Source organism: Macrobrachium nipponense, chromosome 24 (genome assembly GCF_015104395.2).
Source record: "Macrobrachium nipponense isolate FS-2020 chromosome 24, ASM1510439v2, whole genome shotgun sequence".
Taxonomy (NCBI): Eukaryota; Metazoa; Arthropoda; class Malacostraca; order Decapoda; family Palaemonidae; genus Macrobrachium; species Macrobrachium nipponense.
In genome coordinates this window covers 52,522,204-52,542,203 of record NC_061091.1, presented here as the reverse complement: position 1 = coordinate 52,542,203, position 20,000 = coordinate 52,522,204, and the positions used below count along the sequence as shown (strand labels likewise).

The 20,000-nt window shown below is 37.1% G+C and overlaps 1 protein-coding gene across 1 annotated transcript in view; it reads right to left on the bottom strand.

Moving 5' to 3' along the window:
• The window catches only part of LOC135205628 (tyrosine-protein phosphatase 10D-like), a 254,197-nt gene that overhangs the window by 126,010 nt on the left and 108,187 nt on the right, over window positions 1-20,000 (bottom strand). Inside the window, 1 exon segment of the mRNA XM_064236423.1 lies at window positions 2,656-2,758. Within this exon segment, the coding sequence (XP_064092493.1) occupies window positions 2,656-2,758 (103 nt within the window).

Here is a 20,000-nt window from a genome sequence, read left to right as displayed (position 1 = left end):
TACAAGTTGAAAGAGAGTTTCAACGCTTCAATTACAAGTTGAAAGAGAGTTTCAACGCTTCAATTACAAGTTGAAAGAGTTTCAACGCTTCAATTACAAGTTGAAAGAGATTTCAACGCTTCAATTACAAGTTGAAAGAGTTTCAACGCTTCAATTACAAGTTGAAAGAGAGTTTCAATGCTTCAATTACAAGTTGAAAGAGAATTTCAACGCTTCAATTAAAAGTTGAAAGAGAGTTTCAACGCTTCAATTAAAAGTTGAAAGAGAGTTTCAACGCTTCAATCAAAAGTTGAAAGAGAGTTTCAACACTTCAATTAAAAGTTGAAAGTTTCAACGCTTCAATTAAGAGTTGAAAGAAAAGTTTCAACGCTTCAATTATTATGTTGAAAGAGAGTTTCAACGCTTCAATTAAAAGTTGAAAGAGAGTTTCAACGCTTCAATTATAAGTTGAAAGAGAGTTTCAACGCTTCAATTAAAAGTTGAAAGAGAGTTTCAACGCTTCAATTAAAAGTTGAAAGAAAAGTTTCAACAACACTAAGACCATTTCTATAAAATGTTGTAAGTAAAATCAGTTAAAATTTCAAAAAGGACCTTCAACACCTCCAAAATTGAAAGAAAAGTTTCAACTCCACAAAAAAAAAAAAAAAAAAAAAAAAAAAAAATACTCAAGTGAGAGTTGAAATAAAATTTACAGCTCAACCAATACCACCTAAATTCAAAGATAAATAGAAGTACCGACATCTCCATGAACACCATCAATTAAAGAGGAAAGAAAATGGTGAAACATGCATGCAATGTGGAACGCACCTTAGCATGGCAACAAAAATGTTACGAAAGGGATCTGTGAACATATTGCAATGCTTGTAAGATGGACTGTGTCCTCATCAATCAGAAATACATGTACGTTTACCTAAGATATATACATCATATCTCAGGGTCATTCTCTTTATCATTACTGGCAAAATGATATGCAAAAGCTGAGATATGTGGAATACGATTAATAACATGTATTAATAACATGTAATAGATATCTGTGAATTCAAGTGTACAAATAATTAAGAATTGATTTCCTTTGAAAATTTACAATGTTCTCAAAATGGACATTAAAATTTTTTATTTTTTTTCAATATTGTTAACAAATGCAGAATGAACACAGAACAAAGTAAATTTGTTCAATTCCATAAAGTTATCAAAAATAATAGAATTCATATGTTTAAAAATTCTACCCGCTCTAATAGTTTTAAAGGAAAGATCAAATCTCTCTCTCTCTCTCTCTCTCTCTCTCTCTCTCTCTCTCTCTCTCTCTCTCTCTCTCTCTCTCTTTCTGTGCACAAACAAGCAGTCGCCCATCACACAACGAAACCGACGATGATTTGTGCAGTGGTCAAGGTGGTGGGACTTGCTACCGAATCTGATAGTTGGATTCACGGCCATCAGGCCGAAGAAAAAAAAAATCCGAACTTTATACAAACCAATATTTTTAAAGACTTATCTAATGCTGACAGCTTTATAATGATCTCTCAACGTTAACGCTCGTGACATCTACGCTCAATTCTCGTGCCAGGTCTAAAATTATCATTCTTATCTGGATCTGTCAACTTAATTCCTCTCAGGAGCTTACGAAGTTATATATTCTTACGACTATCCTTTGAACAGCAACCACCAGGCCACTCTCGCGCCTAAGAAATACATAGATAACTAAAAAAAAATCAACAAACCTATAGAAGTAGATAGATAGCGATAGACAGATACTGACCTATTCACTTAACAGAGTCACCAATCTGGCCGTTTGATAGAATTGTAAAAGGAGAATATCTATTTTAAAAAATGTGTTTATCTTCAGAAATAGGCAACATGAGCGCATTGTGCATTCTATGTAGATGATACACGCCACAATTCATCATGTATAAGGTTATATTTGGATCTACTAGGCTCATTGCAAGCAGTTAAATTACAGCTTCACTTGAGACCGATGCTGAGTAAATGATTTCAATCAAAACACTGAAAATTATTCTATAGTCCAACACCAACTCCAAAATTTATCGACTTCGATCCCATTTGCTGAATAACTTCATCAAATTAAAATAATCTTAAACCCTTAAACTGGTTAAAATAACTATTTTACGATTTAAGTTCATATTACTGTAAAATCCCAGGGATAATTGCAGGAGACTTTAAATTCTCATATGGAGTGGTACAGCTAAATCATGAAACCAATTCAAATAATGAATTTTTAATATAAGTTCCAATAACTAATTTCAAATGAGTTCTATGCTCTAGTTAAATTGCAATATATATTTTATCATGTCATCTAAAATATCTACTCTTAAACAGACTCAAATAATTTTTGAAATAACTTCAAATAACATCAAACTCTGAAACCAGTACGTTAACATTAAACTTTATAACCAGTTTGAATAACATCAAACTCTGAAACCAGTAAAAACCAGTTCAAATAACATCAAACTCGACGATACCAGTTCCGGGCCTGACCGAGCATATTAATTCAAACACGACACTGATTTCTAATACTGTAAACTCGAAGTCAAGCTCAAATAACTGTATACCTTCTCGCACCGATTTTCGACAACAGGTGACTAACCGACCACCTGATAAAGATTGCGATCAACAGTCTAATATCTACCCCTCACTTACCTGGCACCAGGCCCAAAAAGGCGGCTTGGGCAGGACCCGGGGGTTCGGCGGCTTTGGGCACGGTCAGCACGCTCTCTTGGGCATCACTGGGGTCGATGCTCACCTGGTGGGGTACGGGGGAGGAGGAAGATAAAGGTAAGATTAATGGCGTTGTTTAAGTGCCTCTGAAAATACGAGAGAGAGAGAGAGAGAGAGAGAGAGAGAGAGCAATGCAAACAAGTATGAATACACAATATTAACATGGTTAAATTGGGTAAAATTTTAATTAGGAAAACATTTTCTGTTAAAAAAATGGAAACAACTGAACCTCCAAAAAGATCATCTTAAGAACTAACACCTTTCATCATCAGCTGATTCTGAAAGAGTTCAAAAAAGCTCCTTATCATAAAGATTATGAATCTTTCATCACAAATGACTTTCATTTCAGTATTAACCTGAATAATATCAACGGGAACATTTTGCTATAACATTCAGACCTACTACAGTTTGCTGAAAGGAGAATATAATAAAGACGAACAGCCCTTTTATCATAACAATGCAAAGTACTAATAAGGCTCTTTGGGATTCAGAATAAAAAATTACTCAAATTTAAGAGACTGCATTAATGACTAAAATAAAAGGCACACTGAACTTTTATCATACACATACAAATGGACTATCACACAAGCACCATAAGAGTTCTTCATTTCCATTATTGTTCTCGGCGCAAATAGTTTTCCGTACACCGTATGACGCCATATGAAGTTCTCAGCCACGGCTCATGAAACGTTTAGCCGCGGCCCACTAAACTTTCAACCACAGCCCGCTGGTGGCCTGCGTTGTTGGCCCCTATCGGTGCCTGATGCACGATCATGACCAACTTTAACCTTAAATAAAATAAAAACTACTGAGGCTAGAGAGCTGCAATTTGATGTGTTTGATGATTGGAGGGTGAATGATCTACACACCAACTTGCAGCCCTCTAGCCTCAGTGGTTTTTAAGATCTGAGGGTGGACAGGTAGACAAAAAGCCACCTCAATAGTTTTCTTTTTACAGCAAACAAAAATATGTACCTAGACGATGCAACTGACTGACTACTCAGGACAAACCCGAGCTCCGTTGATTGTAGAGACGGTATTTATCTACGTACAACGGCATCTCTCAAGCAATGGTTGAGCTACTATGTAATGATGCACATTCAGGATTTCGAACGGCATCTACTTATATTTCTTGGTTTGATGGAGAAAATAATAAACTCGAGATTGAAGACTAGCGTTAATGTGCAGGAGAAATTCATGCAGATCACATACAGCGTAATAACGGTCCAGAATGAAAAAAATATATATATTTATTTTTTTTTTCTAACTGTTTTTCAACAGTCATAACTATGATCCATAATTTTATATTCATATTTTCGGTTAAAATATTCGCTTTTTTTTTATTTACGGATATGAATTCATAAGATTGGTTAAAATATGAGGCTCCTGTGACATAAACTATACAGACAAAGATTAAAAATAAACGATATGGCAATGTCACATTAACGGAAATAGAAAAAGGACAGTGTATTTGAGACTCCTTGCCATACAGAAATGATAAAATTTTTTGTAAAATTGATAGAGACAAGTCACTTCACAGACAAGTCTATAAGACAACGACTGGAGAGAGAGAGAGAGAGAGAGAGAGAGAGAGAGAGAGAGAGAGAGAGAGAGAGCAGCAACTTGAATATTGAAATAAGCAAAGCGGTCCTCCTTCAGCCATCCGGCCAGAAACACCTGTCGGCCCTGCTTGCTTTTCCAGCCGCGCATGCGCTGATGACGGAGTCGGGCTGCGATAACGGCTCCGCAAACCATAACACTTCACAAACCTCAAACCTTTTCTGAGCCGATGAGCCGATAACCGGACGTTACGGTGAACGCACGTTATGCAGGTAGGAACTGCCGATGTGGTAGACCAGGGTTCATGACCTTTTTTGGTCGAGACCCAAAACCTTGTCCAGCCTAATATGGAAAGCCGTGCTTTCGTGGACACTATTCTCGAGTTTCGGCTTTAGAACAGCCTTGTTTATATAGAGATAAAATGTAGTAACGAGGGAATTATAACGAATTATAATGACACAACAGCTAAAATAAAAAGATATAAAATCCCAATCATTGGCCCCTTCAAATTAATATTTATTTTTCCGACCATGTGTAAAACGAAAGGGAATGAAAGAAGTTAACGATGACTCTCAGTCACTAATAACTGGGAAGAGCACTGGCGTTCAATATTCATCGACAGCTTGTCACCCCCCCCCCCCCCCTTCCCCTTCATCGACTTTGCCCAAATGGAGTCGCGCATCATCGCTAACATCTGTGGGTTCTAACATCGACAGAGTCAGCCTTTCTTTCGTTTGAGCTTCTGTAAGAGAATCTATTGAGATGGCTTTGTCTATCCGTCCACACTTTTACTGTCCGCCCTCAGATCTCAAAAATTACTGAGGCTGGAGGGCTGCAAATTGTTATGTTGATCATCCACCCTCTAGTCATCAAACATACCAAATTGCAGCCCTCTAGCCTCAGTAGTTTTGATATAATTTAAGGTTACGGTTAGCTATGATTGTGCGCCTGGCACCTATAACACAGGCCACCCCCGGGCTGTGGCTGAAAGTTTCACGGGCCGCGGCTCATACAGAAAACGCGATTCTTCGGCGCATTTCATACTCGTTTATGTCTGTAGTCACCTAGTCTAGAATAACTTAAGACATTTTTTAAATCTCCAGCTATGCAAGCTAATGATTTGGTTTTGGTAGATTTCGTTTTCAGTTTCACTAATAACACGGTGGTCCAGGTCTGGATTGCTTCTGGTATTGTAGTTTCCTTGTTCAGTGCACACGCCATCTTGACACTCACACTTAAAACATCTGTAATGCTGATAGCATCTGATCCATGAATTTTCCGTTTTCAATTCCCTCTGTACTTACAAGTACGCAGAGTAATTTATTAAGGTGAGGTATTCACTTACCATTTCTTGCCATTGCAAAGGCACAATGAATGTAGAATTACGTTATTATTAGTACAATTAAATGACTTCTCCGGAATTTGACAATGAATAACTTCGAAAATTTCGAGAAAGAGCCTCATCGTCGTGATTGCGAGTATCAAAATGACCCTCTCACATGGGGAAAATCGCACTTTGGTTCCATCAAAAATAAACAAAATAATAAAAAATAAAATAAATGAATAAAATATAAATGAAGTTCAAGCCTAGTGCACCGAGTTATGGAGCTTTCTTTCTGCCCAATGAAGGGATGTTTTTATTGGTTTTCAAATGTCTGATGACCATAGGAGAGCACTGGAAAGGCTGGCCCTATTCCAGGTGAGAAACTTAAAATTCAATTCATCCCTATTTAATATTTTTACCCGGAAAGTTAAAAAGGTTTCCTATTCCAGGTATGAAACTTAAAATTCAATTCTTCCCTATTTAATATTAAAAAGGTTTTAAAAAGTGACTACGCACTTACATTGCAATTTTCTTTACACGCACGGTAGCTGACGTGAAAACACAGACGCAGCGAAAGGTTTTGTCGAGCGATGATGAGACAAGAATCGAACAACAATGTATTTCATATTTCAGGCCATCGCCACAGGCTCTCTACAGCAATTCAGAAAAGAGCCAGCGCCATCACACGGGGCTTCCTACGAACACGTAAAAGAATGCCGCAACATTAAACTACTACTCATCTTGAAGCAACCTACAGCCTATCTGATCAGAGCCAACTCCTCTGTATGGACAGACGTCACTACAGGTAGACGAACAGTGTCATTAGACTGAGGGCAACCATTATCCTCGGGATCTTGGAAGCTTCGCCATCTAACAGCGTCAGCGGGACGGCTGTCATTATCCAAGATATCCCGGGCGCTGATTGAGGCCGAAGACTCTTCATCACCTCCCAGGAGGAGGCTAATATATATAGACTTCGACGCACGCCGTAGTCCTGCGGTTTCGTTGTTATAATTGCTGTGCTTAAAGGTCGTTGACTTCCGAGGTGATTCTGGAGAGTAAAGACAAAGGAATGTTCGGATGCGCAGCGAAGTTTTCCTTCATTCGTCGACCATTACTTATCAGAGCAAAAGCCGTCGTCGATACTGGTAGCCAAATGCTGCCTTTTACTTTAGGCGCATTGTTTACAAAATAATAATTCGTAGTCATAAAACCAAAGAAAAGTGACGTCCAACCTCCTATTAAGCGAAAAACCCGCCACTTGAAAGGCTCAGGATTTGACGAGACAGGAAAACTGAAATATGGAGAGAATTCAAATGTATATCACCTACAGATGGTTACATTTGTATACACAGTCAAATAGCTACTTTATTTTATTCTTTCTTTCCTTTAAAGAAAATTTTGCGAAGTCGACAAAGTTTCGACCATAAAGAAAAAACGATCTCTTCGAAGTACAAATACAGCTTTTTGTTGCGATTGCCAAAGATCTTCACGCTACTTTCCTGTATACCTCATATGAATGGCAGTTTCAAGGCCTCAAAACGATAACTGTTTCCTACAGTAATAAACATACTGTTATCCTAAGCAACATTCCCTCTACTTTTATTCTTTGCATTTTCATCTTCTTCTTCAACTGATTCCTTTGACCCCGTTACTACAACCTTCCCGCCTGACTTCCTCCCAACAAAAGAAAAAACCAAGAAAGAACAATTAAAAAAGTAAAAAATAAAAATGCTCCGGTGTCTTTCCAGTGGTGGACTGTTCAAGTGGGCGAGTTGGCTCCGCATTCATTGAGAAATCTCAACCGTTTAGAGGTCGCTGTATTGTAGGAGATTCATTAGGCGTGAAAAATACAGAAATACAAAAATACATTACCAAATTAACAAAAATATCATCTGTGCAATGATAAAGACGAGATTTACGTATACAGGGTGTTTGCAACACGTCAGCTCTTATGATGAATGTCTTGTCCTTTTATGTCTTGTTTTAGCCTTTTTAGTCTTAGAATATTCTTAGTTCCCGGGAGCCTTTTGGGATCTTCCCTAGATAATGATCCCAAAGGATTTTCGGGAGTCGTTATCTAGGGCTAATATTTCTTGGTAGACATTACCTTTACGATATTTACAGTCGTTTGTTTATGTTTTTACCGTTATTCCCAGTACTAAACACGCCGCAGTTGTGGATACATACCGGGTTAAAACCCTTAGGGGTCATTATTTCAGGAAAGACGCGTATTTTGCCCTTGATTCTCTCAATAAAATCGGAAACACTCTGTTGTTTACATTATTCGGTAATACGAAACTTGCCCCCAAAGCCAGGTTCGTTTCAGCTGTACCAGAATGGATGGTTTCTTCCCTCGTCTAAAACAATTATTTTGCATACTTTACTAAAGATGCATTGGACAAAGGAAGGGGAAGAAGGATGACTCAGCGACCACACACAGAAATGGGCGAAGCTGAAGACAAAGAAGCCTTTAAAGATATGCATGAACGTGTGCTATCACTTGAAAGCAAACCAAGAAGCATGTGGTCGTCTTATTTTTCCATCAGGTATAGAATGCCAATTGTAAACAGCAGTCAGCTGTTTTCCAATCTGTATAGGTTGTGTCTTGGAATCAGTTAATTTACCGAATTTATGGCGAATGTAAACATAAGTCATTTGCTTATTTACTTAAAGTTAACAATTTTACAGACAGTGCAGAGATATAAATATAAGTCATTTCCTTATTTACTTGATGTTAATAGTTTTACTGATAGTATAGAGATATAAATTTAATTCATTTGCTTATTTATTTAAAAGCTAATTATTTGACAGAGAATGCAGAGATATAAATATAAAAGTCATGTGTTTACTTAGGTTAAGTTAACTATTTAACGGAGTGCAGAGATATTTACATAAATGAGTCATTTGTTTATTTACTCAAGTTAACTATTTTACAGAAAGTGCAGAGATATAAATACAAGTCATTTGTTTATTTACGCAAGTTAACTATTTTAAAGAGAGTGCAGAGATACAAATATAAGCCATTTGTTTATTTACTCAAGTTAACTATTTTACAGAGAGTGCAGAGATATACATATCAGTCATTTGTTTATTTACGTCAGTTGACTATTTCACAGAGAGTGCAGATATATAAAAATAAGTCATTTGTTTATTTACTTAACTATTTGAGAGAGAGATAAAAGAAATCTACGTCAACAGTTCAACTATTTTCTGACTAGTGTCTGGAGATGATGACTATCCGGGTTAAATATTATAAAAAGTATTCCTTCCTTCCTGACTATAATAACACGATACAATAGCATTCCTCTCTACTACCACATCCCTAAACTTCCATAATTCACGATGGTGATAGATACTCCAGTTCTTAGCCATTCCAGTATCTTCAAAACCTCCATTAATCTGAACATGATCTGGGTTACTTTTCCTATATTCTCCCATGGACCCCCCCCCCCCAGCAGAAAAAAAAAAACTAGTAATTTGCATCAGCAGGTGGTCGATATGAGGTCTGAAACATGACATTTTCTAATGAAACACGAGAGAGAGAGAGAGAGAGAGAGAGAGAGAGAGAGAGAGAGAGAGAGAGAGAGAGAGAGAGAGAGCAGCCTTGAAAAATATTACCAAATTCCAGTTAGGTAACACAATTAAATGACTTTACAAGTAATCCATGAGTGAAGTTGGAAAGTGAAATTGTCAATTTTTTATTTCTATTTGTAACATTTGAGAGAAACGTTCGTGCACTTGACACTCGTCTTCTTCATCACTGTGAGAACGAAAATACATTTAAACCAGTGACGGGTCTTTGCCAATATTCAGACTACCAGTTCAGTGTGTATACCTGAAGTCCACAGACAACTAGCAACGATAACAAAAAGTCTTACCTTTCTAACCGAATAATCTTTAGGAAAAAATGCTATATATTCACTAGAATTTCATCTGAAGCAGATTTAGTTTTTTCACACTAGTGTATATTAATCCATGCGACGGGATTTATTCTATAGCAAATCAGCCAAGGCTAAGGTTTTCATAATTGATTATTCCAACCAGTACCCCCGGGCCCACGAGGCTACCAACGCTTTAAAAAAACTGCCCCAAATCGAGTCATTTTTCCTTCACAGAACTTGTAGAAGTCTGAATATTTGACGCAATCCCAAATCCCATCGATTCTCTCACCAGCGAAGCCGACGGCCTCATGAGCCCTTTACTCAATCCCAAGTCCAATCCTATGACACCTAATCCTCCTTTGTTCGTAAAGGTCACGCCCTTTGTGTCACCCGATAACTAGCCGTGAACAATCAGTGACGTCACGGAATCTGCGACGTCACAGAGGCACGTCCAAAAAGAAAAAAAGAAAATCATTTAAGAAAGACGTGTGAACGCGGCTTCATTGTGCAGGTGAACTGGTTCACTCAGACAAGGTGATTGCACCTATTGTTGCTGACTATTGTAATCAAGTATTGTTCCCGGCAGAATATTCCCGAACTGAGACCAAGTACCTTCCCTGAAAAAAGAAAACGCAGTACACTTTATCTTACAAACTAACCATAGAATCTAATTGGAAAAAATCTCAGTATGTTTCCCACACCCAAATTACCATTACTTCTTTTTTGGAATACTCTAACCTAAGCTAACCTAAAATATTAGTACATCTCGAGAATTTCGCGGCAGAGATCCAACGGTAACGATGGCTACAGATACGTGAGTGTATGTGAAGATACGCTTGTGCTTGTATTATTTGTATGGGCAACATACGTACATACGAAATCATTGTTTATTTCTTTAAAAAATTTTCTTTCTTGGCCAGGCCAGAGTGACTTTGGAAGATACGAGCTTTCCGTTTCTAGGCTGGTGGTTTGGGATGAAGTTGCTAGCCATATATACTCACTCTCTCTCTCTCTCTCTCTCTCTCTCTCTCTCTCTCTATATATATATATATATATATATATATATATATATATATACTTATATACATACTGTATGTACGTATATACAAATACATATACATACAATTTATACATATATGTATATATATATTATAATAAAATATATACATATGGGTGTGTGTACTATACACTTTCCCCTCTAAATAGAATAGCACTCACTAGCTGTGCGTGTGGGCACAGGCGCGAACCCGTCTACACTCAAAACAGAATTCCGACCGCATTCCTAAGGACTCCTCTGAGTGTCAAGACACAGCGACGTGAAAGGAAGAAAATTCAAGAAATACCAAAACGGGGATGTTCTCACATCGACACCCAGGGAAAGAAACGAGGCCCTTTTAGCGAAATCTCATTTTTTTCGGGTAATTTGACACTCGAGTGTCTTGTTCCGCGGAAAACGTGACCTGACAGGATTCTGGCAGCGTCATGAAACTCGCAAGAATGGATGATGGAGTCGTCTAATAAGAACTCGATCTGGACTTGTCGTTGTTGAAATGGAAGTTGGTTAATCTTCACTTACAAAATGTCAATTTATTTTCCATTACTGTTATTATAATTATCGTTATTAATACTATAGTAGATTCACATCAACCGTGCATTTGACGTCTAGGCCAGTCCCTTACGACACCCCTGACTGGCTGTTGATAAGCCAATCACAGGGCTGGAAACTCTCAGTCTCTCGAGAGAGTTCACATGGGCAGGATGTATGTTCCACTTCTCCTGAGGCATATCCCTCAGGAGAGGTGGAATATACATCCTGCCCAAGTGAACTCTCTCGACAGACTGAGTTTCCAGCCCTGTGATTGGCTTATCAACAGCCAGTCAGGAGTGTCATAAGGGACTGGCTTAGATATCAAAGGCACGGTTGATGTGAATCTATAATAGCAGAAGCAGTAGTACATTGGAGTGTTATGCTGTGACTACTCTGATTACATTCGTAATAACCAATCTTTAGTTAAACCATTATTATTATTAATCATTACAAGCTTGTTGGGGCACGCTACAAGCGCTGGAACCTGGCGCTGCTGTCTCCCTTACTGACCACGCCCCCACCAGGGGTGGACAGACAGGTTTGCAGGAGGATGGTGGATGTCTTCCCTAAGCCCCCGTTCCCATACCTACCCCGCCACCAGTTGGGGCGGACAAACTGGTTTGCAGGGGTAGGTGGCTGTGTCATGTCGATTCTGCTGTCACTCGGGGAGGACACACAAGATCCACTCGGATTTTCTTCGTCTTCTTCTTCTTCTTATTATTATTATTATTTTTATTATTATTATTATTATTATTATTATTATTAGTAGTAGTAGTAGTAGTAGTAGTAGTAGTAGTAGTAGTAATTGTAATACTATGATGTGCTCTAATCTAATTCATTGGAAATAATAAAACGGGACAACTACCCCAAAAAGCCCTAAATATTAAACAACCTACGTCTGGATTTCAAATTTCCGATACGTCCGATAAAAGAAATAAAATGATCGCTGGTTTAACGTCCCTTACTTATTTTTTAAAAATTAGAACGTTCATAAAACTGCAACAAACCTTAGCAGACCAAATCCGTGAGGCCCGAAAAGGAACAGAGAAACTATGTGGAATGAATTGCGAACAATAGACTTCGAACCCAGTCTGCAAATGGCAGTACTTCAACTGCATTATTTACGATGCCAGGAAAGAATATATTATTCATCAAAGAGTAATGTCTTACATCAGGGAGAGGTTCGAGTAACGCTTTCTAAACAAATACTTCGGTGATATTTCATCTGGCGAAAAACTGAAAAAGTTGAAAATAAAATAATTCGACCGTGACGCTCGAGTTATTCAGACTTTTCCCGCGTTGATAAACAACAATTCAGTTGCAATGAGAGAGAGAGAGAGAGAAGAGAGAGAGAGAGAGAGAGAGAGAGAGAGAGATCCGAGTCCAGTCTTTTAATGGATTCTATTTGGGATGTAAACAATACAGTCATCACTATTGACTGAGAGAGAGAGAGAGAGAGAGAGAGAGAGAGAGAGAGAGAGAGAGAGAGAGAGAGAGCATATGTTTATTGGTTGTCAAGTAATCTTCATAACATAAGGACAGTCGGCCAGATAAACACACAGACAGACAGACAGACGCAGACGAACTGAACAAAAAGCATAACTTCCATGGAGGAAGTAATGTATATAAGCAACTAAAGAAAAGTTATATGATAAGAAATGTTATATCCCCAAGAGTTATCTATACTATCTGCGAGGATATACTGAAGTTAAAGTATAGAAGCAGAACGAAACAATGGGAAAAATTTAATACAAATATTTGTTAATATTTCATATCAATTAATCTTACACATTATTGCTAAGGGGAATTCAGGAATTCAGAAGAAGCAGCGACATTAAAGCAATGTATGGTAACACGAACATAATTTATTGCATTCTACAGCAATCTTCTGCACTTGTCATTACACTTCCCTCTTATTCAGCTAAACTCCTATTGCACGTCATCTAATCCTATCTTTATTTTAAAATGAAGAACCTTTATATCTCATAAAATCTTTATATACAAATACACTCACAATTCACAACGAGAAATCTTCCGGTGCAACATTCCACTTTCACCTCGCTCAAAACATTCGTTTCTCGCGATAAATATTTTTTGGTCAATATTTTCCTTCTCAAAGTTATTACTAGATTTTATTTGCGACATTAAAACCTTGAGCATAATATTGTGTACACATAAATCCAGGATTACTTTTCACTTCAACTTTATCAAACATTTCGCAAACGTCAGATTGTTGTAGCTACAACAACAACGAAAAATATTTAATGTTACAAAATGATAACTGGCATCGAATAAAGTATAAACACTCAATAAGACAATCCATTATTTTACAAAAGCGATTACAAAACCTTGTAGATAATGCCTCGCGTACTAACATCTACTTATATGCATACATACACACACACACACACACACACACACACACATATACATACATATATATATATATATATATGACTGGTAAAGGTGTTCTGTAACAACAGAATTCCATCTAATAAAAGGAGCCCATAAAAACACCAAAATGTAGAGAGAAAAGTACTATATTTCAGAGACTGCTGTCTCTCTCTTCAGGTATATGAAATGAGAAAAGTTTACAGAAAAGGTGGTATTTATACCAAGAGATTCGTCCACAAGTAAGCCAATTTAGGTCACCCCCGCTGATAATCTTCCTTTAATCTTCTTAAGCGTTGGTTGAATGAACACTGCGTCGACGATGTCTGATGTCCAATTCCCTTTTGAGATGTTCATTACCTGCTTCTCTTTTATTAAGGCCGATTCCATCATTTGACTCTTGTACCGGCAGTTGCTGCTATAAATTACACGTGACATATTCCAGTTTATTCTATGGTTATGTTCATTTATATGATTGAAAATAGCCGAGTTCTGTTGTCCATACCTAACCTGACGACCCGTTTGTGTTGTATTAATCTTTGGGGAAGTGATTTACCTGTAAATCCGATGTAAGATTGGTCACAGTCCTGGCATGGGATCTCATATACCCCCGAGTCTTTGGGCCATGTTCTTTTGTTGGACGTTAATCAGGGATTTGGCTAGGTATTTGGGTAGGTAAATGCAAAAGGGTTGGATTTCCCAAGGGTGTGAGTTACTCTCTTAATCGTCTCCAGGTGGGGAATTTTTATTTTATTGTTGGGTGTGTCTCTGGTCTTGTCTTTAGGGGGTCGGTAGAAAATTACGTTTGCTTTTGAATTGCTTTCTCAATTATATGGTCAGGATACTTTAAGATGAGAGTTTGCTTGCGAATTAGTTCAAATTCTTTTTCCAGGAAATCTGGGGAACAAATTCGTAAGGCTCTTAAGAATAGGTTGCTAGCTAGACTTATCTTGATAGTATTGTCATGATAGCTAAAGTAGTGAATATATGAAAGTGAGAACGTTGGTTTTCTGTATATGGTAAATTTGTATTCTGTCGTGTCTCTGATTATTAAAACATCAAGAAAAGGAATTTTGTTGTCTGTTTCCCATTCAACTTTAAATTTGATGCTGGGCACTAATGCGTTTAATTTTGAGAGGAATTCATTAAAATACCCCACTTATTATCCAAAAATGTTAGTATGTCATCCACGTATCTCATCCACAAGCATGTTTTTTGTTTTTTGGGTTTTATTGCATTTATTACTGTAGTTTCAAAGTATTCCATGTACAGATTGGGCTAAAATAGGACTTAAAGGACTACCCATACTACACCCGAATTTTGCTTGTAGAATGATTCCCCGAATGAAAATTACGTTATTAGATGCACATAATTCAACTAACTTTATTATTTTGTCAAGTGCCAAAGGGAAATGATCTGAATAGGGGGATAATTTTTCCCTTAAAAACTGAAGAACGTCCTGTACTGGTACTTTTGTGAATAGGGAGTCTACGTCAAGGCTTAAAAGTTTTTATGTTGTGAAGTGGTATATGTGCTTCTCTGAATTTTTGTGACAAAAGTGCTTCCGAATGTTTGATGTGAACTGGGAGAAAAAGTGCCTAAAAAAGGAGGAGAAAGGAGGCCAGCTAACCATTTAGAAATTTTGTAATTGAAAGCTCCGGCGCATGAAACGATGGGTCTGAATGGAAGATTGTCTTTGTGAGTTTGGGAACCATATAAAAGAGGGTAATTTAGGATTAATTACTTTAAATTTCTCTAATAGTTCAATACTCTTTTTGTCTTGGCCAACAATAAAATAAAAATTCCCCACCTGGAGACGATTAAGAGAGTAACTCACACCCTTGGGTAGAATCCAACCCTTTTGCATTTACCTACCCAAATACCTTAGCCAAATCCCTGATTAACGTCCAACAAAAGACATGGCCCAAAGACTCGGGGGTATATGAGATCCCATGCCAGGACTGTGACCAATCTTACATCGGATTTACAGGTAAATCACTTCCCCAGAGATTAATACAACACAAACGGTCAGTTAGGTATGACAAACAAGAACTCGGCTATTTTCAATCATATAAATGAACATAACCATAGAATAAACTGGAATATGTCACGTGTAATTTATAGCAGCAACTGCCGGTACAAGAGTCAAATGATGGAATCGGCCTTAATAAAAGAGAAGCAGGTAATGAACATCTCAAAAGGGAATTGGACATCAGACATCGTCGACGCAGTGTTCATTCAACCAACGCTTAAGAAGATTAAAGGAAGATTATCAGCGGGGGTGACCTAAATTGGCTTACTTGTGGACGAATCTCTTGGTATAAATACCACCTTTCTGTAAACTTTTCTCATTCATATACCTGAAGAGAGAGACAGCAGTCTCTGAAATATAGTACTTTTCTCTCTCTACATTTTGGTGTTTTTATGGGCTCCTTTTATTAGAATATATTATATATATATATATATATATAGTATATATATATATAAAAAATTATATGTATATAAATTATATTATAATAATTTACGTATTTACGTATATATATTATATATATTATAATATATATAATTATTATTATATATAGTCTATAATAGATTTATATCCAATATTATTGTGTCTATATATCTAACATAAGGAGTCCCATTAAAACGCCAAAATACAGAAAGTATGTACTATATTTCAGAGACTAAAAATATAGTGCTGACTTTCCCTATTTTGGCGTTTTTATGGGCTCCTTTTAATAGATGGAATTCTGTTGTAACAGAACATTATCTTACCATTCATATATATATATATATATATATATATATATATATATATATATATATATATATATATATATATATAAGCAATTGTAATAGCTACAATACCCTCTTAACTTCATGAATTGCATATGTCATCTGGCAAAAAAGTGACCAATAGATTCTACATATATACATATGTATATACGATTTATGAACAATCGCCCCTCGACACCACCGCAATTAGACTTCAAAGGGGACCGAGTGGTACATAGTATAGGCAGTCATTGTTATTGTCTGTCTCCGTTGTCGCTGGTTCGCCATAAGGAAGACGGCGAAAGTAGCGACAACGACGGGGAAGGAGACATAGCCAGAGGGCCTAGAAGTCGGTAAGATTGCCACACTCTCCAACCGCTATCCTCCTCCTTAAGCAACAGGCAAGCGGAAGTAGAGAGAGAGAGAGAGAGAGAGAGAGAGAGGAGAGAGAGAGAGAGAGAGAGAGAGAGAGAGAGGCATAAGGTACTCGAAAAACGTAAGGAAAATCGAAGTGCAATATTTTAATGGATTCTGTTTGCGATGTAAATAATGCATTCATCACTATTGCTTTACAAAGAGAGAGAGAGAGAGAGAGAGAGAGAGAGAGAGAGAGAGAGAGAGAGAGGCATAAGGTACTCGAGAAATGTAAATAATATATAAGTGCAATCTTTTAATGGATTCTGTTCGGGATGTAAATAATGCACTCATTATGAGAGAGAGAGAGAGAGAGAGAGAGAGAGAGAGAGAGAGGTAAGGTAACGAGAGATTGTAAGTAAAATATAAGTGCAATCTTTTTAATGGATTCTGTTCGGGATGTAAATAACGCAGTCATTACGAGAGAGAGAGAGAGAGAGAGAGAGAGAGAGAGAGAGAGATAAGGTACTCGAGAAATGTAAGTAAAATATAAGTGCAATCTTTTAATGGATTCTGTTCGGGATGTAAATAACGCAGTCATTACGAGAGAGAGAGAGAGAGAGAGAGAGCTGTTCAACATTGCTTAATGAACCGTTGCTTACGTACTAAAGTCTTTTGTTCACGGATCTGGTTTTCGGAATGTACTGCACATTTCCCGTTACGAGTATAGCTTCCAATGTATAATCACACCCACACCGGTTGATTACATACATGCATACATACTTCCGTCATTCAAATACACGCACACAAGTATAATTACAGTAATAGACCGTCTAAGGTACAACCGTATTCAGATATATCCGGCTTCGTAACCGTGTGTGTGTGTTTGTATATAATATATATAATATATATATATATATATATATATATATATATATATATATATATATATATATATATATAAATATATATATGCATATATAAATACTATATATGTAATATGAATATATGTGTATGTATGTATGTATTTTTAGTAATATATATAGTAATATATATATGTCTATTTTTATATATATATATATAACTATATAAATGTAATTAAATAAATATATGGATAGTATTATATCAATATATGTATACTAATGTGTATTATATTACATATATAATGTATAACTATATAAAGATATATCTATCACGTTATTAATTATTTACGATATATACGTAATGTATACTATATAAATATATATACTATATATATATTTATTATACAAGAACCCAATTATTACTTAATATACACTAATAACACCTAGTTAACAGTCAGAATAGCCTGACAAAACGCACCCATCGCACTACAGCGACTACTTTCACACATGCATAAAACAAGAGCCTACTGAATGTACCTTTACCCAGTCGCCCAGCGAGTGCAGTTCGTCGGCATTCCCCGCGTTAACGGGTAGGCTGCAATCTTGCACGCCCGCCGTGAATGCTAATGAAGAGTCTAACGGCCTGCGCCTGAGAATGATTATCAGATTCTTATATTTCTTCCCCTTGTCGGGTTGACTTCGAGTCTGGACTAGAATGGTGCATTTGGGTTGAAAGTCCCGCTTGTCTATATGCCTAATGAACTTATATTTACATATTTCAAACGCTTTTTCAACAATTTCCCCATTAAGTTCCCTTGTGTTATTAAAACATTTGACCTTACTGCATCCATCTGAAAATCAATATAAAGTGACTGTAAAATAGAACGAATTCCACATTAAATGGCTACTTTATTATAATGTATAACAACTAACTGAAATATTGTGCATCTACTCCTCACAATAATCCTCGCTCTGCAGTTTGTTTGTTTCTTGGTTTGTTTGTATGGTGTTTTTACGTTGTGTAGAACCAGTGGTTATTCAGCAACGGGACCGACGGCTTCACTTGACTTCCGAACCACTTCGAGAGTGAACTTATATCACCAGAAATGCACATCTTTAACCCCTCAGTGGAATGCCCGAGAATCGAAACTAGCGGCCACCGAGGTGGCACGCCAAGACCATACCGATCATGCCACTGAGGCGTTTCGCTCAGCAGTGGGGTCATTTTATGATGCATCTCTCGACAACCCGTCCCAAGATCCAAGCGGGGTTTCGCAACCCTCAAAAACGGATGAAACCCTGAATAGAAGTCTTTTGTACAGTATACATCCCCTGGAGACCCTCCGGACACCTGGGGGTGGGATGGTCGGTAACCCCAAGTCAAGATGGTGATTTGAATGACGAATTCGTGCTCGAAATATGCATTGTGTGGTAGACTCCGTATTTAGGCTTCCGTCGTCGTCCACCACCAGTAGCCCCTATGTAAGTATGCAGACTGACGGTTCAATGTCTTCAATCGAGCTTAGGGTATGAGTGCATGGTATAAACAATTCAAGAAATGTTTTTAACTTCTTGCATTTTCACAAAATAAATTTAACGTTAAACTTCCACACAGAACTTTAAACTTCCCTACAGATTTTTATAACAAAACCCAACCAAGCGTCAATGTTTAAAATCTTAAATAGTTCAGCAATAGTGGTTATCTTACTTCATAAGAAACACCAGACAAAACATAATTGATTACAATACTAGTATCAATTCTTAAGTAACTAAATTGCATGAAACACGAAATGATAACAATATTCCTGGAAATTTAATCAGAGCTTAGACAAAATGAAAAATCACAATTTTCTTAGCGAATTAATATTTCCACATGATTTTTCTTAGGTATTTATATAAAATGAAAAGCCAATTGGTTAAAACAAAACCAGATAACCCAAGATTCTAAGCTACTATTCATTTTAAGTGGAATTTCTGCAACTAGTCCACATAATTGCAAAAGCTAAACGTTCAAGCAGCGCAAAGAGGCGCAGTAAAAAAAAAAAAATGCGCTCAGCGCACAGCCTCGTAAAATAACCGCCCTAATTTATGGATACGGTCCAGCGCTGGTGAATGGATCACGGGATTGTTTTCTTTTTCCTACTTTGATGCTTCGCGGCTGTTCTGAATTCTGATGAAGTCACCTGTTCTGTTTTCGATGCAGGTCTCCTTTTCGGATCTTTCCTAGATAGTGACTACCTCGGGTTTTAACTTTCCTAGAGTGTGACCTCCTCAGATTTTAACTTTCCTAAATAGTGACTCCCCCGGGTTTTAAACCGGTATGTATCCACTTGCGGCGTGTTTAGGTTAAGCCCGTTGGGGATGACCATAAAAACCTATACAAATAACTGTAAATATAAAAAAAATACTGACTCCCAAGAAATATTATCCCTAGATGAGGAACCCCAAAAATTCTTGGGGTCACTACCTAGGAGAGTTCCTTTTTTTCCTTTTAATGTCATTTTGGTCTTTGAAAATATTTCTAGCCA